At 38.5% G+C, this 25,203-nt stretch overlaps 1 protein-coding gene across 21 annotated transcripts in view; it reads left to right on the top strand.

The window, feature by feature from the left end:
- The window catches only part of RBMS3 (RNA binding motif single stranded interacting protein 3), a gene marked incomplete at its 3' end in the record, with an annotated part of 701,513 nt that overhangs the window by 557,677 nt on the left and 118,633 nt on the right, over positions 1-25,203 (top strand). For all 21 annotated transcript variants that reach the window (XM_083823203.1, XM_083823200.1, XM_083823205.1 and 18 more), the window contains one exon: positions 732-811. In XM_083823203.1, the coding sequence (XP_083679329.1) occupies positions 732-811 (80 nt within the window). The remainder of the gene's footprint in view (positions 1-731; positions 812-25,203) is intronic.

Here is a 25,203-nt window from a genome sequence, read left to right as displayed (position 1 = left end):
TAACTTTGTACTCTTTGACAGTTTGCTCAGTAATGTACGTACTAGTTCACTGTTAGTGCTTTAATGACTCAATGCTGAAAGTTATCTTGAGGTCATAAAAGATGAACCGGCCAAGATTACATGCGAATTACCATCTTCAAACAGAATTTGGCTTTATGTAATAGGCACACATACTGATTATGTTAAGTTTTGCCCTACTGTCCATCTTTGCAGTGTTTTTTTTTAACATCGATATCTCTAATAATTAAATAATAATAATTAACGTTACTTAATCTTCTGGGTTCTTCCCCAAATCCTGTAATTATTTTTTTTTTCATGGCATTTGAAGTTGTTATGGGTGCATGAGGGATCTAGAAACAATTCTAGATTATTATGCCATTCCAGGCAGCACACGAGAGCATAAAGAATGTCCTTGTTCAGGGAGAAACCCCGGAGCCAGGAGGGAGCTGCTCATTGACACTGCAGCAGCTCACACACAGCTGGAAACGCAGCTGCAGGCTTTGAGGGTGGCAGGTCCTCCTTGCAAGCCACACTGTACCGTAACGAGCTCAACCAGTTTCTCTGCAGAAGTCAGCAAGAACAGCTTTGAAGATTTCTCTCAGCATCTGTGCTTGTCTTTTTTTTTTTTTTTCCTTCTCTATTCCTTTTTGTTTTTGCTGACTGAGCACTTTCGTAACAGTCTAGTAACACATATTGCCTCTACCCTCATCCCACCCTCTTCTCTTTTCCAGAATGGAGTCTACAGAAAAATGTGAAGTAGTAATTCAACATTTTAATGGCAAATATCTGAAAACCCCACCTGGTCTACCAGGTAAGTGTAGCCATCGTTATGAAATTTAAAATTTACTGAAGAGTTTGGAATACAGAAATGCTGGGTGTGTGTTGAGAGGGACTCACACCGCTGGTCCTGCTGAGAGGGCATACAGCTTGCCTGGTTGAAGCCAATCATTTTTGACCCATAACAGTTTCTTCTCTGCCCAAGTTTGTATTATTCAAACATTTATGTCTGACAGTTGTAAATTTAAGTACACATAAAATTCATATTGTCTTGCTGTTTCTCTCTTTTTTAATGTGTATATTGTGTGTGACTTTTTCGAATTTGAGCAAAGACCATGTAGGTAAATGCCAGTGCTTTTCTAACAACCTAGGAATATAACTAGATCAGCAATTGCATTATAGGTTATAAAACGGCCAGAATTTCAGGTTGTGATAGCTTTCTGTTCTTTACAGTTACTAGGTATTAGTATCAACAGCAGCAGCTTTTAATGCTAACTGAGGATATTTCAAATATGAAGTGATTTTATACCATTTGTACTTGCAATGGCTTAATGAAACCCTGCCATTTTCTGATGACATCCATCAAATACATTCAGTGGTATGTCCCTGCCAAGTCAAAAACAGTCCCAGTCCATATCTTGCTTTTGAAATTTTCAGCTGTCATGTTTATGGTCATCAGCTGTGCAAAGTTTAGTGATCAGGTGCCTGAATCTTACTGGATGACAAGACTTCCCTGAGGCCACAGATCTGTGAAGACTTCTCCCTCAAATTGTTTAAAGAGCTACTTGGAGTTCCTAGTATTAAATGAGCATAAAATCCTTGCAAGAATTGTGTCCTAAGTAATTCTCTACTTTTTTTTTTTTTTTTTCATTATACTATTTCCTTTTTTGGTTACTTTCATTAAATTCCTTCTTATTCCTCGCCTGGTTCTTTATGCAAAGGTGCACTAAATTCTCTAATTAAAAGAGAGCCATCTGCACAACTACGGTGTACAGTAATTGTATGCTGCAATGTACGTATAAATTTTAGTCAAATCACCTTCATGAAAGAGTATAAAACTTTTAGTGCAAGCTGGAAGACTCCATTTTATGGCCCTCTCTTTCAAAAGTAGTCACTGACAGGTTTTCTTAATACCAGCTAATGTATGTTATTTGTGTGAAGTGCAACGGACTCAGGCTGCATAGAACAAAGAGTAAAGCAGCACAGGTGGAAGAGACCTTAAACCATTGGCATGCTTTTCTGTGTGCATACATTAGGTCACAATAGCAATCTGTTTAATATCATAGCAACACCCAATGGAAAGAGTGTGAATAGCAAGGATTTGGGAAGAGCAGCTTCATCATTAGAACCCTGCAAGCTCCGTGGTTACATTCCCAGTTGTGTTAGAGAGGACAGATAACGTGAACTAGAAATAAAGCAGAATATTTTTACAGTGACAGAAACAAAAAGAACTACATGATAAAGAGTGAAAGCTAGAAGTTGAAAGTCATTATTTTATTTTATTTTTATTTTAAATGATCTTTTGGTCAGGAATATGCTGGGTGTTCAACAAAAGTGATGTGGGACATCAAAATAGGAGTCTTGATAAGATAGAGTACTTATTCATGTTCCAAGAGATACAGTGCAATTTGATTTTAATGGTTATAAGTTTCTCTGATATGTTTTTCTCTTGATTGTTGTGCTCACATGGTATTTAGTTGCAAGGATGACCTGGGAAGTGACTATTTTAAGAGTTTTCATTTACCTGAATGCCATTCAGATGCAGGTAAAGTATAATGCAGCACGGGGCAAACCAGCAACTGAACTCACTCAGTTATGCACTAGATATCTATCCCATTTTATCCTCAGTTTTTGGAGGACAGAGTTTGTAGCTCCAAACACAGATAATTAGAAATTATCATAGTGTATTTGATCCACATAAAAGATAATATTTGCACCTCATTATTAGGTTAAGGCACTCTTCAAATCTATATTTAAAAGTTTTCTCATATTCATTTATCTTCTTGTTTAGAAGCCAGAGAATAAACATGATCACTTGAGTAGTTGGGTTGATTGAAGTGATACAGGCCACTCATATTATTTACCTTTGACCACTGCAAAAAGCAGTCAGTTCTAGTTTCTTCTTCTTAATGTAGTTTGCTGTAGAGCTTCTACTCAGTTTCTACTTATTGGTTATGCACCTATATTTAAACATTTCAGCAAAGTATAGAAGCCTCGTGCTTTATCCCCCTCCTGGCAGTTGCTTATCTTCCAGCATGGAGAAGGAAAGAGAATCGAGTCTCCTGGAAAATCACAGTCAGAGTCTGAAAATTATCCTCCCAGCGTCTCAATAATTGTCATAGAAAGAAAATCATCTCTAATTATTGCTGTGACCTCTTTATGGATTTCGGTTAAAAAATGAGGAACCGGAGACCATTAGTAGAAGTATGCAATGCAATCTGTTATTAACCTCTACTGCTCAAGACATGATCTTACTGTGAGAGAAAACTAATCAATCCTTTTAGGGTTAAATTGAATTGATTGTGGATATTCAGATGGATTTCTTTCAGGCCTACTAGTGAAACGGAAGGGTCTTAATTTTTTGTCCACATACCTCACCTAAGCTCTCATATTCTGGTTCAGGCTTGCCATCTAGTAACAGGTTGGATGAGGCCCATAAGAAAATAAATCGACCTGGCTGCAGGCCGTTTGTGTTACCCTGCTCCCTGAGGCAGTGGGTTTATGGACCAGACAAGCTATTTTGACAGCTAGGCATTCCTGCTGATGCTGAGCAGCCTGTCAGAGAGACGGGGCACCACAGCTCTGCCTTTCACAGTGAAAAACCTGTAGGCCTGTATTATATCCTCTTGAAGGTCTATCTCAGACATTCATTTTGAATACCAAGTTCTTTCCCAACTAGTGTTTCCTTCCAACTAAATGTAAATTTATTGTTTGGTTTGTTTGTTTGCTTGCTTTTTCAGTCTCCAGAGGAAAGTAAGTTATGTACGTGAGCATTTGAGCACAGCCAGGAGTCACACATCTGTGCTGGCCTTGGCTAACAATACATCAGGAAAAAGTAAATCTGTGTTGCTTCTGCAAGGAAAGGAGGACACACAGGGCACTCTGAAGGCCCTGTATTGTGTCCCTGCCCAAGACAAAACCGTATCATTCTTTGTGGACTTTCTAACTTCAGCTACTGTCTGTTGTCAAAAAACCTGTAGAGCTGAGCATTTGCAGCTCCATACTGCTCTACTCCAAGACAGTGACAGTGTAAGGGTTATTTTCTGGCACTCTAAACGTTTTGCTAGTCAGATGTGTAATGTCTAGGTAAATTGAGCAGTATTACGTCCGTATTAGTGAATTATTCTCACTAAGGGGGCTCCTCTGTCCAACTGCTTGGCTTCACTCCATTCCAAAGGGAATTGCTCCACCGTCCTGCTTGCTCAACTAATAGGCATTTCATGATGTTCAGTCTTAGATATACAGCGCAAGATAATTGGTTGTCTCATAAATAATTAGTTAATATCTTTCCATTTCTTCCAGACTGAGAAAGAACATTTGTCTTGAGAAATCTGCAAAACATCAGTACTCAGCAGATTCCATGTGAAATTCATAAATAGTCTGAGTAGCTTTGGTTGATATATTTTTTTTCTGTTAGTTTTTCTTTTTTTTTTCTCTATTAGCAGAGCTGCAGAGCTTCTCTGAGGTAAATAATTGACCAGGGCCTAATAGGTCTTTTTTTTTTTTTTTTAACTAGAGAGTACAGCCCCACATGAAACTAATTGTTTAGGCCCTTTATTGCCCCTCTGAAAGAGAAGTCAGCAAATGAATACATCAGACTATAGCACTCTACATCTCAGTCAAGATGCGAAGAGCACTATTCATGATGAAGGTAGCTTGCCCTTAGCCTTCCAATGCCGCATCTCTTTTTGTTGGTGAATAGGGGGACTTTGATATGAAATCTTGCTAATCTATCATATTTTTCAGTGACTGAATTGAAGTAAAAATGCCTGTTTTTTTCATCAGTAGCAACCTAATTTCTCCTTAGATGGGCAAGCATTGAGTACAGATTTCTCATAGAGTTTTTGAACTGTTCAGCTCCCAGTACACCTGGATGTCTTAAAAAACAATAAAAATAAAAAATCTCTTTTTGAATAAATTCAACGGCTTAACAAGTTCTTACTTTCCTCTCTGGAATTTCACAGGAACATGCATCAGTTGTGGTAATTATCCTCTGCTGATACATCCATTATGTTCCCTCACAGCATTTTCTAGTAATTATAGTACTTCCTAAATTTCATTTGCTTTGTAAATACTTCTGATTGTCAGAGGCCATTTGGCCAATATCTATCTCAGCGAAAATTTCAAGGAAGTGAGACACATGAATACAGTGCATGCTCAAGAATATTCGTCTTTCAGAGTGGGTCTATGTGGCTTTTACTACTACTTTTCCTGCTAGGTTATAAATACATGATAAACAGAAAGAGGTGGGAAGCATTATATATTTTTGTGTAGGTTAAGAACCCTACTAGTAACAAGTGACTGTGGCATTACAGAACTATTACTAGAGCAGCAACTCTTAAATAGAAAGAAATTATTTGCAACAATACTGATATATTTGCAAATACCTCAGGCAGCAAGATCTTTATTTAAATAATGATCATTATCAGTCATGCATTTTTCTCTTGAGTAGGGCCAAAGCACTACATTTCTGTGGACTCATTTCACCAGAAGGAACAGGTATTTTCTACCTCTCTAGTTCGTTTCAGTATTTCTCTAGGGTCATCTCCTGGATTCTCTAAAGTCAAAGAGTAAATTCAAATGTTTAATTTTTGCTTCAGAGAGGCAGACTTAGAACATGGAGTTACATATTTAAGAGCAATGTGTTTTCTAGGAGATCATGACCAAGAGTAAAAACTAGAACTAAGAACTAAAAAATAATCCAGTTGAGGGTTAATTTTGCAATGGATAAAAGCAAAATTTTAAGCTATTTATCTTCTTTTCATATTGGGTGAACAAATGATATCTTGTCATTAGTGACGCTGTAATTCTTTTTCTGAATGAATGGACTTAAAATGTATTATTTGATAACTTCTTAGCCCCTTATGTCTTAATTTGCTTCTTCAACTTTTTGGTTATTTATGTCTCTTGATTTATATGTATAACCACTGAAAAACTATTCCAAAACTGTTTCCTTGGGGACTTTAAGTCACTTTATCAAGGTAAGTAATGCATTACCATAAATATCCATGTCTTACTATCTCTCTCTCTGTGCATATATGGATATGTATTTGGCATTTTAGACACGACAGAACAAGAGGCAAAAGTAGAAACTAGGTACTGGTTTATAGTTAGCTTAAAACAATTGCGCTCTACAGAGACCTTTGAATAAACTATATTCTGCCAAATTTCATACTGGTAATACTCTGTGGAGCCGGTTTAAAAAGAGGATTATCTGCATTGTTATCCTCAGAAAAGATCTATGTTCAGAAAAATAAAATTTATTTCCCTCATTTGTATCTTCATTTCCTTTAACATATATGATATTAATGTTATCTGGATCCCTTACGTTATCTACCTTCTAAGAATTCAGTTTTGTAAATATTTTCATTGTTATCTGCTGAGTTCAGTAAATAAATCCTTCCCTACTATATCAGAAATATGATCCTTGTAAAGACTCCTGTAAAATAACTGTTAAACAAATTTTCAGTTTCTTTATCCTGTCTCCAATTCCTGGATGTCATTTTTTATGGAATCACTGTTATCTTTCACTTTCTCTGCTCTGTGAGTGCACGTGCTCAGCTCATTGTTAGCTGAAATCTCTTTTACATCTCAAACCCTATAAACATCCTTTTGATTTCTGTCAGTTCACAGTCTTTGTCTTTGACTGTGTAGGTCTTTAATAACTTCTGTTACTGCACCCGAGTCCTGGTGATGACCACGAGGTCACTGTAACTCATCCTGCTTTTCAACTCAGGTACTCCCCATGTCCTCAGCGGTGTGCAGGCAGCAGTCCCCAGCTCAGGTTTCTGTGGAAAACTGCTCGGTGCAGAACGGGCTCTGTGGACCCCTTGCCTAGGTTGTGTTGGATGTTGGGAGGTGCCTCAGTGGCATATGAAGAACAGTGTGTTTCTGGGGAAATACATTTTGATTGTTCAGATATCATATAAGAGTTAAAATCACATAGACTTTGCAGGAGATGGTAATAAAAACAGACTTTCTCCCAAGAAACTGTAGGATAGGTGCAGAATTAGTAGAAAATTTAAAACCATCTGTTCAGACAGCACTTCCCTAGTTAGGTCTCTGTGGCTTTGTCCTGTGGCTTGTGGATACGTGTGGCGTGGCCAGCCTCATCAGTGCTTCATCTTCTGTTCTCCCATTTAGAGCTGTGACTGTCACGCAACACCAGCAGAGGCTCTTGGCCTTGCCCTCCTTGTAGAGCTCAGCCAAGTATGGCTTGTCCTTAATCCCATTTGAATTGACTCTTCCGCCCTAGATGTGCAATATTTTATGACTTCAACTGAAATGGAGTTTTTTCTTGAACTATCTCCTTCCTTTCAAAGACAGACTTTAAAAGTCAGAAAATAGTTATGTTGCTTCATGCCATTCTTGAGAATTTCAAATGTGAAGTATGTCATTTCTGATCACTGAACAACAGAGGTTTCTCCATCTTTAGCTCCTTTCTTTTTTTCACTCCCTTTGGTTAGCATGATACAGAATTAGATGTCTACCCAGTAACCACAATAGCAGGTAAGCACATTTCTTGGATGAACATGAGTTGGGTTAATTTGTATTTTGGACATTAGGAGGTGTGTATCAGTGCTAAATCACATAATTTGTATTCTTCAGGGAATTTGTGTGAGAAAAGACTTAGTGCCAACTTTGTCTAGGGCTTGATTTTCCAGAAATACATAAAGATGTTGATGATGGGGAAGGTCTCAGAAAATCTGATGTGGTACATTTTAGTTGTTGTTTCTGTGTTTTATTTATGCTGGTACTTGTCTGTAAGTTCTAAGGAAAATAACCATATGGTTTAGTATTTTAAATAACCTTATTATGAAATGTTGACTTTTGTAATCTGGCTGTATAATTAATGAGAAATCCTTTTTTTTTTAATTATTATTATTTTGTAACTGGAAGTAACAAAAATGTATAAGATCAGTTTGTCTGTGGTATTGCAGAAATTCAGGTTGTGATGTACAAAACAGCATTACTGCAGTTTGGATTAAGATCTTTGGGTTGGTTTGTAAGATTGCAGTTAGAGAACAATATGGCATATAAATAATGAGAAAAGATCATTTCTTTTTTTTTTTTCTGTCACAGTATCACTTGTCATATCTTTCCTAATATTTCCAGAAGTCTGCAACATAAATGGAGAGTTGCATTCTTTTGTCGTTTGTAATATCTAGTGGTAATGAACTGTGTCACAGTTTATCTAAAGTCACTTTAATATATACATTTTTCTTTTTACCTCAAAGTGAATTTTCGCTTTGAAGAGTGACTATGTAAATCTTCTAATTCAGCAAATCTGTTCCATTTATATGCAAAGACAGATGTATTTGCTGATGAACAAAGCAGTCTCTTCTATATGTTACTGCTGTGGAACCAACGCAGCTGAGAGCAGGTGCACTGAGTTCTGTCATGCTCATACGTCAGCAGTAGAAATGCCGACAAGTTTCTGGTCCAGAGACAGTGCTGTTCCTTGGACGCTCTTGTGAAATCCAAGACCAGACAGACGAGTTGCGCAGGTGTTATAGCAGGCAAAATTTATGAGCCAGAAAGATTCACAGCTTGAATTTCAGATTGTTTAGGTCTAAAGGGCTGGCAATTTAAAACAAGGCAAAACAAACAAATAAAAACATGCAAATCAGAGCATGAAACAATGTGGAACATTGTGAAGTCGTTTGTACATGATTCAGATTTCAGGGAGGAATTCTGCATTTGCATCAACTCTGGCCAGCAGCGGCACAACTCCTCCTGTTTCTTCCCCTTGGCATAACTCCTCCTGCTTTTTCCCCTCCTGCGTTACTTTATTAGTCCCTTCAGGACACTTTAAATGATGGAGTACATCTGCTTTGCAGGCCCTCCTGCTGCAGTATAGTGTTGTCACACCTGAGCCAACTAGTTTAAAACTCGTTTAAAAAGCTAACTTGAGCAGGGCATCAATCTAGCTGAGCACAGACTAACCTCTTGAGCTAATGGTGTGTTATGCTCAATAATATCTAGCAAGCGGTTTAAATGTTCTTTTTATTTATTTATTTATTACCAAGGGGAATGATTTCCCTTTATAGAAAAATTCTTTCTTTCCTCCTCCTTCTCCCTTCACTCACACTTTTCCACTAGCTTTCACTTCACATTAAACGTTTTGAAATTTGAAGTATGGAGAAGTTTCAGTCAAGGTTTCAGCCTGAGCCTTTGCCCTGTAAATTCCAGCTAACCTGAAAAAAAAAAAAAAAGGTTCATTGAAGCCCAGCAGTATACAAGTAGAAACACTCTGCATCCTGCATCCTTCAAAACATAAACCTTTCCTTGGCTGCCAGAGGAGCACTGATGACTAGCTTCCACCCTGAGAGCATGAAGGGGCATGACGTTTGTGAAGTAGTGTGTGAAAAGCTTTCCCTTTTTGGCTCATTTAGACAAAATAAGACGAGCAGTATCACAATGGTAGTTTCCGTATGTTTTGAATACCAGGAGCCTCTTGCATAGTTGAAGACCATCTCTCCCTCTTTCCCTCCTCAAATAGTACTGATAGTACTGCGCAACAGAGAAAAGCAATTCATCCTAAAAGCACTGGGGAAGCAGGAGTCTAACATTTTATTGGAATTTTTTTTTGTCCCGACAACAGTGTCATTATGATGGTCAGCAGTCCTTAGCAGCTGAACAAGCCCCATTTCTTGGCCATCTCTGTTAGTCTTTCTTGTTTGAATGGCAGTGTTTGATCACAACATCATAGAAAGGCCTTTCCCAGGTTCAATCAGAGGAACTTGAAAGAGGGGCAAAAGAGCCTTCATTTTACTATGACTGCTTTAGTGTCTATGATGTGCCTGCAATTTACCTTCTACAACGTAGAAAACATCAAGAGGGAGGGGAAAGGTGCTGGTTGACTGATTCTACATTTATTCTTTTTGTTAAAGCTCATTAAAACAGCATTTTGTATGTAGCATTTCCACCACCACCCTGTATATAATCCCTTGATTATATATAGTATTTCCAGAATTGCTACTATTCAGCAAATCAAAAAGAAACCAAAAAATGAGAGAGGAGGGAGGAAAGGAGTAATTTAATTTTACTGTTGCCTTGATATGGTATGAGAAAATACTTTTCAAGCCAAGTTTTGCCAGCCTTATTCCATGTAAGTCTTTTCTCTTAAAAATAACATGAATTCCCCCCACCCCAAATACTAACAGAAAATATTGCAGTTTTTGTGTGTGGCTCTTCACTTACACTATTACCTTACTGAATACAATCAGCCTCTTCTGCAATTAGGTTACTGATTACACTGAATTGACTGAATCTGAGTCTTAATTTTTCTCTGGCTTTTTTTTCTTTCTTTCTTTATGTAAATATCTAAACTTTGTAATTGAACATAAAGTTTTATAGTTCATAACAGTTATTCATAAAGTTTTGAAGAATGTTTTGTACCTATTCAAGTTAAGAAAATGTGACCCAGCAGCCTACTGACTGTGTCCTTGTCCGAATTACCACCTCCAAGCTCATCCAGTATGGAAGCGCCATGAGTATCTGATTTCCAGTGTGCTCTCCCTGAGGCAATTCTCCATCAACTGAGTTTTACATTACAGTGTAATGAAAGCCCCAGCATTTGGGATTTTCAAAAGAACCCTGCTAGCATAGGAGTAAATATATTGTGAGAGTCTGTCTTTCACTGATGCAGGAGTTGATGTCATTGGTTATTCTCACCTCCAATTTATCTTATTTCAGACTAGCCCTGAGGGCTGGTGGCTCTGATATAAACCAGGGAAAATTGGGTTGGATTCTGTAACAGCAGAGAGTATTCCCCCTGCATGTGAGAGGCAGCACCACGAAACTTCCCAATGCCGTAGGTTCCAACAGGTGTTGTGTGATGGATGCAGGTTTAGGCTGGGCAGCTTTTTCTTTTCCATATAAATGCTATCTATGTTTCAGCATACCACATACAATGAACATAAAGAATAGTCATTAAGTATCCTAAATGCATTTTTTGTGAGATGTTGGTAGACAGTTTTTCATTTATATAAGGACATATTTTGCCTGCCCATAATTTCAACCAAATATTGACCTTTTGTGCATCTCATGACCTAGGTGACTGGTTTCAGTATAGTGTAACAGTCATTTCACCCAAACGGGGATTTAGTTTCAGTGCTACAAAAAGTAGAAAATGTAGATGGGACAGTAACAGTTCAAGCCGGAAAATTTTGAAGATGCTGGAGCGTGTCTGAAGTTTAATTTCAAAGGTTTGTTTTGTTTTGTTTTCCTCAAGATGTTGCTCATTTACCAATTTGCTTGCGGGTTTTGGCAAAACAAAAAAAATGTTCAGCACCCTTAAAAATGAGTGCAACAGGAGGACTGACTCCGAATTTTCCTGTCCTGACCATTTTGCATGGTCTTTGGTTCCAGAAAATCTTTCTGAATGTCAGAGCAGTGATGGACAGGAGGCACGTTTAGTAAGTGGGCTCCATGCTACTCCTCCAGTATCTGTTCCTAATCTAATACCATGGACATTTTTAAAGTTATTTGAGTGAGAGGTACCTCAGTCCCATTAAACTTCATGGGTACTTAGGTTTTGAATTTTTTTAGGCATAGTTGAAACTATTGACTATTAAAGTTAATGTTACCAACTGTATGAAAATGAATACGTTGAGCCAGACTGTCAGACCTGGGAAATAAAACTTTTTCTTTATCCCATAAAAACAATTTGGAAGCTGAAAGCTTCTATTTGTCACACAAGAAAGATCAACTCTCAGGATGAGGAAAAAGATCCACCCTTCCTTTAAATGGAGCATTTCAAAAAGATGCTAAATATATTGATTTTGATAGTGGGTTTTGTTCAGCAGATGTTTGTCTCCTAGGAAGTACATGAGGACCACCAACATACTTCAAACAGACGCCCAAAACAGAGCAGTCACCACATAATGGTTTTCAGTCACCACTGGCAGAGCTGAATCAATGGCTAATTCGGTGTCTCATTACCGTTTCTCATGCATCGGGTCCTGTACCTAGCAGTGAACATGAAAACCTTTCTGCCTGGTTGCTGCACATCTAATAAAACCCACAAACTTAATTATCTTTATTGTCATGTTTTTAACGTTCTGCAGAAGAGCAATACAGGTAGAGACTAGCAGTAAGTGCTGTGCAAAATGTTGTTGTAATCTAGCCCTTTTTCTAGGGACACGATGAATCCTCAGCAGTCCTGTCTCAATCTGAAGACCGTAAGGGAGCCCTGAGGAGGCACTGTGAAAGGCTTTAGCCAGCACAAGCATATTTAATAAAATTAAAAGTGGCTGCAAGAACTTACAAACCACCGTCAAGAAATCAGAAAAACTCAGTTATCCCACACTGCTGACAGATTTCAGCTATGGGTCCGTCAACGGTTTACGTACACCATCTAAGGCAGATGTGACAGAGGAAGACTAACATCAAGTTTAACCTGCAGAAGCAGCTACTGGTAGAACAGCTGACTGCATCTCGCTTTCCTTGTTGCTGAGCATCTTAGAGAGAGTATCTTGATTACAAAAATGGTTGTTTCTCGCTCTTCCCAGCTCCCGGCAGGCTTGGTGCAGTGTGTCTTCCCCGCAGCTAGCGTTGCCTTGCTGTCACCATCTCTTTTGTGCCAACATTTCAAAAATTTCCTCCACGGGTTTTGAGCAGCCTCAGCTGCGCTGAACGTCTTGTAAATGCAGTCCTGCATCTGCATGTCCTGTGCCTGCAGCACTAGATCAGGCACCGTCTGCAGCTTGTCATTTACCCACTCCCGAAGGAAGGGTTCGCCTGCTGATGGCATGGATTCCTCCACACTGGGCTCGACTGGGTGCTGGTGGCTTGGACCTAGAGAGGATCCTTTGCTGTCTCTTTCCCAGTGCAGTCAGAATTGCTTAATGTTTTATGTTGTGACAGATTAGACAGAAGAAACCTTCTGTTGTCTGATAACCTCTTTTGATAACAAGTTTGTATCATTGGAGCTAAATCTGTATGACAGCTACTCATCTTGCTTTGTCTGTTTTGCTTGGGTTTTTTGAGCTCTGATATATGTGAAAGATGTTGACTGGATATTCCTTGATATGCCTTGCATTGTTGATTTCTGTAGATTAAGATACAGGCTACCTGGGAAGATTTAAGTTGTGGTCTCACCTGTCATGCCAGGATTGTTGACAAGCCTATTTTTCATCAACACTGATTTTCATAGGATTGTATTTATATATGTATAATTCTTTTTCTCCTGAAATGTCATTGATGACCTTGGTTCAGAAAGGTTTCCCAGCACATTCTTAAATCCCCCTTCCTAAATTTTTAAGAACATGCTTGATTTTTGTCCTGGACAGCAGTGTGAGCCTTGCTTTCAAAGAGCAGCTGGGTGAAAGAACAAAGTCCATTTTCAAACATCTGCTGAGGCTTTAAAGGATGGTTTTGAATGTTTGTCTTAAAGACAAATAAAAGTTCACCATTCTGGATAGGTCAAAATCAATTTATCTCACTTGTCTGAACAAGCTAAAAACTCCTCTGAATCACCAAATTTATAGTGGTATATCAATGTCCAGTTGCATTAAAAGCAGTTCTGCTCTTTTATACTTGATTACTTTGGACTTTTTGTTGTTGGTGGTGGTGATAGCGGTGGTGGTTTTGTTCAATATTCTTATCTATTTCCATTTCCTTCAATGTCCCTAGTACTTGAGCATCTCACAAATGAATTAACTCACAAGGTAATATAATAAGTAGTCTTTGGCCATTCTTTACAATAGGGATGGTGAGGCCAAAGATGGGACGATTTGCTTGGTATCACATGGCAAGTTTGGAGTACTAAGAATAATAAAAATAATTAGTGCATAGCTCTTCTGTATATTTTTACACTAGCAAATCTCAAAGAAATCTGATTTTTAATCCTATGTCTTAGTTCAAGCTCATTAACTCCTGAAGTCAGACTGTGTTTGTTTTGGTGGATTTTATTTTGTTTTTAGAGATTATAAATCTGTTTTTCTAGGTAATCATTTTTAAGGAATTAACTTTCCTGATATTTTCCTATTGTGTGCTGATTTTTGAGAGAATTGCTGCCTGCATCTTCCATCTGGATACTGCTTTTAATTTGTTGGCATGTGCTTTTGTGCTGAAATACCTGTCTCTTGGAATTAGATCTCAGCTGAGCTGGATAGAGAATTGAGCCATGAATGTTAACATTCACATACATCAATCCTTTTTTACGGGCTTCAGCAATTGAGCTTAGCTCTTAGAAAAGTACTCATGTTCCCTTCAAAGAGGATATCCTTTTGCTCTTGTGGCACTTTAAAGGTCTGTCCCTAATATCTGCCAAAACCAAAATAACAATTCCTTAGGTATTTCCTGTTTTCTCTTGTTCAGAACTCCAAAGCATCTATCGACTTAAAACAGTTCCTCCTCTTCCGTGCTAGCTTTTAAAAGTTGCATCAGTCTTGAAAACAGCCAATTCTCAGCACATTCCTTCGCATTTGACATCCTGATATGTTTTTCTTTTGCTATTTTCTCTTCAATTGCATTCTTTTTTTCTGTGTGTTTAAATTTTTTTACTGGTTGTTGCTTGTTTGGAAATCTCAAAGCACTACTCCAGACAAAAAGACAGCCTTTAAGATGCTGAGTCTCCTCCTTTGCCAAAATTAGAAACATGCTTAAGGCTTTTGTTAGATCCTGGTTTTAATTTCCTGGTTAAAGACTTCCCCTCTTTTATTTTTTTTCCTAATGCCTTTTTTTTTTTTTCCTATTTGCCTTTAAATTGTTTGCTCATTTCCATGTGCAGTGAGATGACAGTGTGCTGAGAATATCTTTGGGCTGGTGAGCTAACAGACAGACGATGCTGGGGAGCAGACATTGTACAGCATCGTAGCTGCTTTCCCATGGCTATTGCTGCTCAGTTGAGAGAAGGTTCTGATCTGTTCTGTGGTCTTTGTTATGATTATTAGTTTTGTCATTGCATGAAAATAAAAAAGGGGTAAGTCTATAGTTTCTGTGTTCTAGACTAGAAGAGCTACAGTTTTAACAGCCCACAGAAAACAGTTCTTCCTTCCTTCTGAGACATTGTCAGAGTCCAATGCTCCCTGACCAGGCTCCTTCAGATATTCCACATGAGAAAAGTTCAATTTTTTAATAACTGATTTACTTATTTCAAGATATCTGACATTACATAGGATTGTGTTTTAGAAGAGTGATACAGCAATATCCTGAAATCCCAACGTAAGCGATTTATAGCAACTTTAATAGACAATTTTAATAGTGAACCACAATAGAAACCTTCTATATATACACACTGGTATAATATACAAACCCAGTATAACATCGGTCTCTGCATGCTTAAGATGGAGCTTTTGTCCTAATTAGAGAGGTCCCACACCATGGATTGAATAAAAAATGATCTGGAAATCTTTAGATTGCCTGCATTGCGAGGCATTATTACTCCTTGTTCCCAATAGTCTTCATTCTGCTGCTTAATTTGTAAAGAGTAATGTTGTGGGGTTTTTTTTCTGTGTTAAGTCATGGCTCTCATTTTAGTGAGTACTTCTAAAAGACAAACCTTGTAGTTTCCTCAAATCAAGCCCTGAAAGTTGTCAGGGGGAAAAAGAGAGCCTGCATAATGCTGGGAGTTGGAGATTCAGAGTCAAGGACTTTAGGGTAATTGTGCATGACATTTCAGATCTGAGATCAGCCTGCGTCAAGAAGGGGGTCAGCTCACTTGAAACATCTCCCAGGATCAAGGCTTTTTCTGGCTCCATCGGGAGTTTCACATTTAAATGGGAATTAAATCAGATGTACTGCGTGCCGTCAGCATGTGGATGCCAGCTCGGCCATGCAGGGACAGGCTGGCTTTGTGTGCGCTGGTGGGAAGTTACACCAGGATGTAAGGCTACATGTGGTTAATATAGTATAAAATACCATCACTGTTGATTTTTAGGCATAATGACTCAAGTGAGATGTGGAGCAGCCTAGATAAGACACGGCTAATATAAACCATACATATATGATGCTAAGCTAACCTTTGAAATACTTGTAAACCATTTCCGTGGAGAGCAGGGGCGGCTTTTAAGCAGCAGCAGCCAAACTATGGAGAACAGCGGGCATTGTGCATCCCATTTTCTGTGCCGTGGTGCTGGAGCCAGGGGTGTCTGATGAAATCTCATAATGAAACAGTTGAATGCTTTGAGCAGTTGAACACAGTTCAGCAAAGCAGAGCTGAACTAATGTGGACTGCCTGTTTGCCAGTAAACAGATAATTGCACTCTGTTGTTTAATTGAATTTTCATGAAACTAAAATATACTTTGGTAAAGTCCACCATGAAAATATGTTCTGCTTGTGGATCCTGTGTATAGGGAATCAAGATACTGGGAGGGGAGCGGTGTCTATCAGATATACATATAATTCTTGAAGTTAAATTGTTATAAAAATAATGCAACTTCCACGTATTATGCAATTTAGATTTATTTTTTTTTTTTAGCCGGAAGGGCTTTCTTTGCTGTTGCTGTTTTAGGTAGTGATCTGTTCTTAGATGGATTAGAGTTGGGGAACATTTGTAGGCCACAAAAAGTTCTTTTGTTTTTGCAAAACAACCTTGCAGCTGCATCACTCATACATGGTTAGTTTGCATTTCTTGGCTACCAGCCATTCTAAATGGTAAAGAGCAAAGTACTGGACAATGGGAGGGTTTTTTTGTTTTGTTTTAAGAAGAAAAAAAAAAAAGCAAAAATCAAAGCATCCTTCTGATTCATGTTCTTTCTCACGAGGCTATCATTTCAAAGGCTCGGCATGCAAGTTATGTCATTGTAACCTCCTCTGTTCTTCTTTACTTGCTTCATGAACAATTTTCACATGGAGGAGAGGCTGGATATTCTCAGGAACATTCTTACTCTTTGAAAATAATAAGAATTTTCTGATTCCCTGAGGTGCTGAGGGCAAGGTTAATAATTCCTGTTTGTTGCTTCATTCACAGTCACTTTCCGTTGGGCATTACAACCTCACTCTTACTTATAATTCTGAGATTTGACCCCAGGCTGAGCAATCAGAGGATTAATACTTACTTTTTCTCTATATGCAGCACAGGCTGCAGAGGGGAATCGAGCATTTGACTCCCTCACAGCTCTTGGTGATGAAAGCTGCAGAGCCTAGGCAGAGAACCTGTTGCCTGGTTTTCAGATCTCCTTTTGGTTTGGATGCCCAAATTGTAAATACCTGGAAGGTAGTTTCCAAAGACAAAGTTTCACTGATCAAAAAGAAACAGAAGATCAGGGTGTAGAGAAGAAAATAGATGCTTTAGAGAAAAGAAGTAAAAGTTGAAGGGATTCTCATCATTTTCTACCTCCTTTCTTTGGTAAAGTACCTGAAAGAAAGATAATTAAATGTCAGTGCTGTTTCTAGAATTATTACTGTCACTATTATGTAAAAGCCGTGATCCCGAATTTTGTGGACCGTAGGGCAACGGTCAGCCTTCAGAAGCTTTTGAAAATTATCACATCACCACCTTTTTGCTTAGAAACACTGTCCTATAATTTTGCTGTGAAGACTTTGCTCTTTGGCTTCATGGGCCACAAGAGGTGTTATACCATGGTTTGGAAACGCACTGTCTGTAAGACATCCCTAAATGAAATTACTTTCAGGAGTAACATAATGGTTGTTCATAGAATCCTGATTCAAATGCTGGCAGCATATTTTCCGTAATAAAACCCTGCCCTTGTAAGGAAGTAATCCATCCCCCAAGTCAATTTTAAAGTTTCTTGTTCACTTTAAATATTTCATTACATTAATTTTTCAAAACAACAAAACAAACATTCATCAAGTGAAACTAAGCATGTCACCCTTGAATCTGTACATCTGTTGCTCTCCTGCTGCTTTCCTGCATAATTTATTTTAATACGTTTAAAGTGTACCTCTCATTAAAATTCCTTACACACATTTACAAGTAAAGTTTTCATTATAAAGGAGAAAAGGTGGTCTTCTCTTCATCCTCTTTTACTCACTAAACATAATATATGCACACAATGTATTCTGTGCTTCAGTTGGCCAAGAGAATATCTATCATTTGCTCAGATGCTGCGAAGGACTTCTCACAGGTTGGCTACAGTGCTGGGAGGGGTTCAAGTCAGGCTAGCTTGAGGTAGTGGCCTTTGAAAGTTGGTGACAACTTATTTCAGTGACTCTGCTGAAATTTGTTTTCTGAAGGCCATCATTGGTCTTTAGGGTTACGTGTGGTTTCTGGTTAAAGTAGTGATAAAGCATTGTTAAAAGCACTCATATACTGTTATGATAACTCTTGATGAATTGTAAGAAAAAAAAACTATAACTACAGAAGCAACCTCAAAATGCTTTGAGAGGAAAAGGGAAGTCAGTATTTGAAAGGAAAAGTGTAACATGTAACAATTTAAGGAATTATTTTCAAGGATTATTCTTGAGGAATGCATGACACTTTATGTACAGGGGTATATGGTTGTGTTTACCTAGTTTCCTTGGAGTTTCACATACAGTTTTTGACAAGCATCTCTTAGCAACTTCATGGGAGGTAGACTATATACAAAGTTAAAACACAAAATACACGGCGATTGTCTTCTTGACTAACCCTTTTCCTTGGTAGAAATGGGAGTTGAAATACACTTTCTGGAAAAGTTAATTCAGAATTTACATGGGAAATTCCTCTTTGCTTCCTAGATATGGTACAACATCAGTCCCCAAGGAAGAGATTGAAGGCCATATATGAGCCCTTTAAATGATTAGGTCAGGTGTGCTCAGTCACTTTGGCTTCCTTGAAATTGAGTAACAGAAAATGCAGCTGTGAAGGGAAAATTGAGAGAGCTCCCTCTGAGCAAAAGTTATTTCATTTTATTCAGATTACCTACTTCCAAATAGGCAAAGTAGTCTTGAATTCAGCATTATGCTGCACTATCAAATGTAGGTTATGAACTGTGGGAACCGAGCTTAGCCATGGGAGGTTGTGAGTCTGGAGGCAGCTGGGCTTGCTTGCACTGGAAGTCCCTCCCCTCGCACTTTGGCAAGAGGTTGGTCTCTTCTGTAGTGGGTGAGCACACTTTTCAGGTGCAGACTGTCCTGGAATGAATTTATCCATGTTCAGCGTTCAAAGAAAAAATGTTTGCATGGATGTTAATTCTGTTGCCTGCGTTATCCTTATTACGGGTACAGGTTGCTGGGCTTTTTAGTAATGCACTTGTATTATCTGGATATTTTATGCGGTGTAATATTTAGTCCAAGCTTTCTTATAAATATCAGAAATGCTACATATCACAATACCAGAAAGGACAGAGATTGGAAGCTCACTGCAACGATTTGTCTTTGAGTGGTACTAGCAGTAGGAATGCCTTTGATATGAAATTCCTCATTTGTGCTGTTCCTTTGTAGTCGCATACGCAGCAGGGTTTTGCATGAGAGGTGGTAACCACACCACTTGTTTCAGATACTGGAAGAATGTGAAATTTAAAAGAGCAAAGTTGGGTTCATAGGTTGATTTTTTCTCAAGCAATGCCAGGTAATTTAATATGTATTCCAATAAGATTAATGAGTGAGAATCCAGCAGCGTATCTTAGGAGACTCAGAATGACAAGGCAAATAATGTTTTCTTACAGGCTGTTTATTTCACAGATGTCTACAATTTGCTTTCTTGAACTTTCTTTTTATGTATCAGATACAGAGCATCACCTGGGGCAGACTGGGCATTGGCCTGGTGGGGTGGTTCCTGGTTTGATGCAAAATGCACCAACTTCTATCTGCCTGCCATGCTCCCCTTTCCTGTCCCTTATGGGCTTCCATGGCACTGCCTAAAATGAAACTGGGACAAAAGATACCAAAACTCTTTTTTAACTATTTCTGTAGGCTAGAAAAATAAAACAAAAATGGTTCTTATTCCGTAGTACTAATTGAACACCTAGTTAGTCTATGAACTGAGTGTTTTCATGGTTTTTCCTTTCTCACTGCTTATACTTCCATTTGTTCTGTTGCACCACCTTCATTTAATTTCATCTTAGATTATCTAATACTTTAATCTCTTGATGTCGGAGACTGGATTTGTCAATGATTTGGAAAGCTCCCAGAAAAATGAGGCTGGGAACCATCAAGTGCTACTGCAGTGCAAGAAATGGTTGATTAGGCTAAGGTCAAGTCAGTGGCTTACTCCTGATCAAGAGAGAATTTCATGTCCCCTCATATTAAACTTCAGTGATGTGTAGCATACTTTAGTCAATAAATAACATTTTGCTGTTCATGCTCATTGGAAATAATACACGATGCTGCAAGTATTGATCAAAGAACTCTACTCTGTTAATCCCTTTGCTTGTAGCAATGTTAAATATTTACAGATTCTCCCTTAGTATCCTGAAGAGTGTTTTAGCCCTGCAGAGGATGCTGATCTTTTCTGCTTTATACACGTTTTACAAGTATTTTATTCTTTTTTCATCTCTTTTCGTGCACATATGTGACGTGAAGAATTATACTGTGCTTGTACTGACCACTTATAATGTTTTACTGCATTAGCATGTTGTGAACGTATACATTGATTGGAATGAGTAGTAATTCTGAATTAAACAGGAGAATGCCTCAGAGATAAAATCCATCAGTGCCTCATCTACAAGTGGCTGGCTTACAGTGAGGACAAAGAGAGGCTAACACTGTGCAGCACGTTGCTGTATTGTGAGAAGGCAGATAACAAAGAGGACATATTCATATCAGGCTTATTTACCCAAATATTCATGAAATTATCTGAAAATTAGCACTAAAAATGAGTTATTTCCCCCTTAACTGCTTATTTTGTTCATCTGTATTCACATCAAGAAGCCCCTGAGAGGTTTGTAGCAGAAGATACAATGAATCCTGTAGGCTCTCTGTCTCCTGTGCTTGTTCATTGACCTCATGTAAATGTAATCATTTATCCTCAATTTTTTATACTAATGTATTGAAGGCAGGCTTGATATTGTCAGACATGCAATGGAATACGCTCCAGGAAACCTTCCTTCCAGTGGTGAGGTGACAAATGAAAAAGAAAATAAAAATGGATTTTGCAATTTAAAACATAGCATGCTCAGGGAAGAATGCATAGCCAGCTATAATGTGATATGATTCATTTCTATATATGCAGGGAAGGATTTTACACAAAAGCTTTATGGAAGATGTACAGGATATTTAAAGTAACATGAAGACTTTTCTACATAATGCTGCTTGCTTAATCTATCATGAGCTAGAAGAAAGGTTTAAATACTTGTGTTTGCCCTCATATCTTTCAGTAAGATGTCATATTATGCCTCATTCCATTACTTATTTAATCATCCTTTAGACCTGGTTATATGTTTAAAGGGGAAGGTTGGCAAAGAGAGTAAAAAATGTAAACGTGCTTCTTTCACTAAATCCCTGAAGATCTTGTTCATACTATGTAAAGAAATTACGTTTTAGATATATACAAAGCTGATGCAAAGGAAGTCAGTGCTTCAAGTTGAAAATTTGACATGATTTTGAATGATTTCCTCTTCCTTTAGGTACTTTGTAATCAATGGCAGAGGACTTTTAATGGATTGGACTGCTGCTGTTACTCAGTGAATATTTGGAAACATGTTTTTTTCAGAGTTCAGGTTTCATCTGGGCACAAACATAAATACAGAGTATTTCAGAGCCTTAAAACGTACAGTCCTAAATATCAGCAAGGGTGTTAGAAGAGGCGGGGAAGCTTTAAAAACCTGATCTCCTAGATGATTGTGTGGGATGGAAGATGTATGAAAATATGGCAATTGCTTGGGGTGGGGCTTGGGAGAGTTCAGGGGCTGATGGTGTCATGGTGTGGTAAACAGTGACTGCATTTGCCCCTTTCTTGCCCGTGACTGACAATTCAAAGTTGCTCATGTGTAGGACAAGCACAGGAATGCTCTCTTCTCTCTGTCGGACCTTCTCAAAGAATAAGATGTCTGGTTTTAATCGGCTGTACATTGGGGAATGTTTTCTAAATATCAATTACTTTAGCTTCCTTGAGTTCTTTTATATGAGGAAATTACTTTGTTTCCTCAATAAGCATAGAGGCATAGACACAGTGAGGTGGTGAGTAGGGGCACTTGGTGCCTTTGCACTGAGCATCCTGCTCAGATGAGTTGACTTGGCCTTCCAAAGGCTCCTGCTCTCTGTGTGAAATGCATGGGGACCTGAGGCCCTACATTTTTGCAGACTGAATTGCAAAGGTGCTTTCCAAATAAAGTGAAAACTTCCCAGCGTGATTGCCTGAGGCCCAGACAGAAACAGAACCCAGACCTCCAGGTTCCTAAACCTGGAGTTTTAGGCCTTAAGTTTGAGACCAGAGGATATATCTGTAATGCTCCTAATCTCTACAAATAGAGATTATGTCTCCCAAAATAGAGTATATGTCTCAATGCTAGTGAGGACTGACTTTAGTTGAAGTGGTTGGATCCTATGCTTTTTGGAGCATTTCTGTTAAAAATGTGTTTCACTGTTTTTTATTGAGTTATTTTTATTTGTGGCAGACAGCTATATCTGGTTATATGATTAATTGTTTTGTATTAATTTTTTGAGCTGATTTTTCATCATCTATATGTTAATGAATAGCACTGCCAAAGTTGGGAAGTGAACTCCCTAGCTTTGCCCAGCAGTCATGACCAGATGTATCCTCAGGTGGGTTGCCTGAATCATTAAGACTAATGACTCCGCACTCCATGCAGGGTGGGAAGTTCACACTTATGGAAGATACAACTACCTTTTGTATCCTCCATAAACATTCCTAGGTATAAGTCAGCCAAGGTGGTCATCAATGGGTGAGAAAAGCCGTCTCTCCTCTGTACGTAGTAATGCATTTTGCTATGTAAATGATTGACAAAGGATTTGAAACTTGAAAAAAATCCTGAAATGTTTCCTAATATTCCAGGTTGTAACACAAGGAAATGGCCTCTGCTATGCCCTTTTGTGGGCTCCAGATTTCCATGTTTCATGCATTACATGCTCAATGACAAAATGTTGTTTGCTGTACTAGTAACCTGGATGGGACAGAATTATAACACAAGTCTTATGTTGAACTAAACATGTTTTTGAAAGTACGGGTGTATAAATGTACTTATTCGGACTGTTTTGTTGATACATCTTCTATGTTTCAGCAGTTTTCCAGTAACGTGATTATTCTTAGGATTTAGTGGCCTGCTGAAACGGTTGGTGCCCTATGCTGAAACTGCACTAGTAACAGAGAAGTCCCTGGAGTGGATGGCAGTTGGCATACTTCATCAGGAACGAAACAGGCAGTGGTTCCTCATTCTGGAGGGACAATATTATTTTAAAACATTTTTACAATAACTTCAAAGTGTAAGGCATGCACTAAATAATAAAATTAAGAAAAAAATAGAGTGGGATTCCAGTGGAATTGACTAACGATATGTGGAAGCATGCTCCAGAGCATGAAGTACAAGGACATATTATTTTTCAGTTTTGGAATACTTGCATGATCAGAGCTGTGTGATGAAGAGCTCTGTCGTTTGTAGGTGGACATTTAGCAGAGTGTATTTGCTGCAGTTCCTGTCATTCACAGCAAAAAGCTCTTTTGTACCTAGTAAGCCCATGTGGCCTGACAGAGGTAGTTTTGTGTCAGTGCTGAGTGATTGCGTGCTTTCTGGGTCATTCATGTTAACATTTTGATTACAGTGGTGAGTTACGGAGGATGAGCTGCAGAGACTGATGCTGTGCTGGAATATACTCACTTAGATGAAGAAAAACATTTATCTAACTACTAAGTTTTGAGTCAAAGTGAATTGCTTGAAGAGATACTCTTTAAAGCAATCTCTGTGTTCTGGTGTTGGTTTCGGCTGGTGTCCTTCAGAGTTTGCTGTGTTTTGTGGCAGTTACAATCCGGGGAAGTCTTCATGAAATACTAGGATGGGCTCAGTGATAATAAAATATGAGCCCTTATAGGTGCTCCATTTCCCCAATAATTCTGTCATGTATTGGGAAAATATTCTTGATCCTGGAGAGCATGCAAATGAAAACTCACGTGGAAGAGAGAGGGACGTAATCCTGCCTAGATGAAAGCATTGTACTATGCACATTGCGTTTGCATTATGACCAGCTCTGTTCTGCTGCTTCACCACCACCAGGAGTCAAAAGCAAGTACTCTGGTGTTAAGCCTAAATGTTATGTCTTCATTCTTTTCTGCCAAGAGCACTTCAGATTAAGTGCACAGCTATATGTTAGGCTTGAGATTCCTACTCAATTTGTTGTTTTTTGGTGTTTTATATTTATTTATTTTTTACACCTCAGTACATCTATATGATGACTGTGTATCTGTGCTGGATGACAACAGCTGCTGCTCTTTGCTGGGCAGCATAAGAGCTGCATGATACGGCTCTAAATGCAATTAATTTCAGTGTTCCTTTAAAAAGCAACAAGAAGAAGTAAAACTGCAGGCTTTCAGTGAATGCTATAAAGCCCAAAATAAATCTCCTACCAGTCACACAGGGCAAACTCACCTTCCTTGAACTTGATTTTTAAGACTCTTATCTACCTTAGGGATCTTTGTTGCTCATTCCCTGCCCCTTCTATGCATAGAAATTTCATTGATCTCAACAGGATTTCTGTGTGCTAGGCACCATCAGTATATACAGCAGAGACCTGTAGTGCAGATAAGGGATGCGCAGCACCTATTGGAGAGAAAACGTATCAGAAGATTGCCCACCAAGAACATGTAGTTAGCGTTTTACATGGAGAGTGGCTCTGAGCTGAATTTATGTAAAGGATAATTTATGTTTCATGCCATTTTCAAGCTTTGTTCATCTATACCTCTGCGAATACTCCAGGTCTCCCTCTGCTTCCTTCAGGTGTAGGCTCCCTGTTTAATATTTGCTGAGATAGGTATCTGTGGCTATGAAGCATACGTGTTTATAGTGTGGTGCATTGAAACGGATGAGGAAAGGGGCATTCTGCGTGTGCTTGAATATTTATGGAAAGCATTTCTTTTCTGGGGGAACTATATTCTGAAGGTAGTACCGGGTGCTGGATTGACTCGCAGCTACTGCACACTCTTGCATTGTCCCAATACTGCCATGTGGGAGCTTTTAGGATTAGCTTTTCACAGTGCAAGTAGGGAGTCATTATTATAAGCACAAAGAAATAAGAATAGGACTGTTTGGACTGTAAATGGGAGAAGAATAAATGGCTCTCTGCTATTATTCCAGCCAAATAGACCCTCTCATATTCTGCAATGAGTGGAGTGTTTTGATCTGATTATTTTACCTTCGGGGTGGGGA

Source organism: Anser anser (genome assembly GCF_964211835.1).
Source record: "Anser anser genome assembly, chromosome: 2".
In the NCBI taxonomy this organism is placed as follows: Eukaryota; Metazoa; Chordata; class Aves; order Anseriformes; family Anatidae; genus Anser; species Anser anser.
This window is presented reverse-complemented; position numbering and strand designations above follow the sequence as displayed.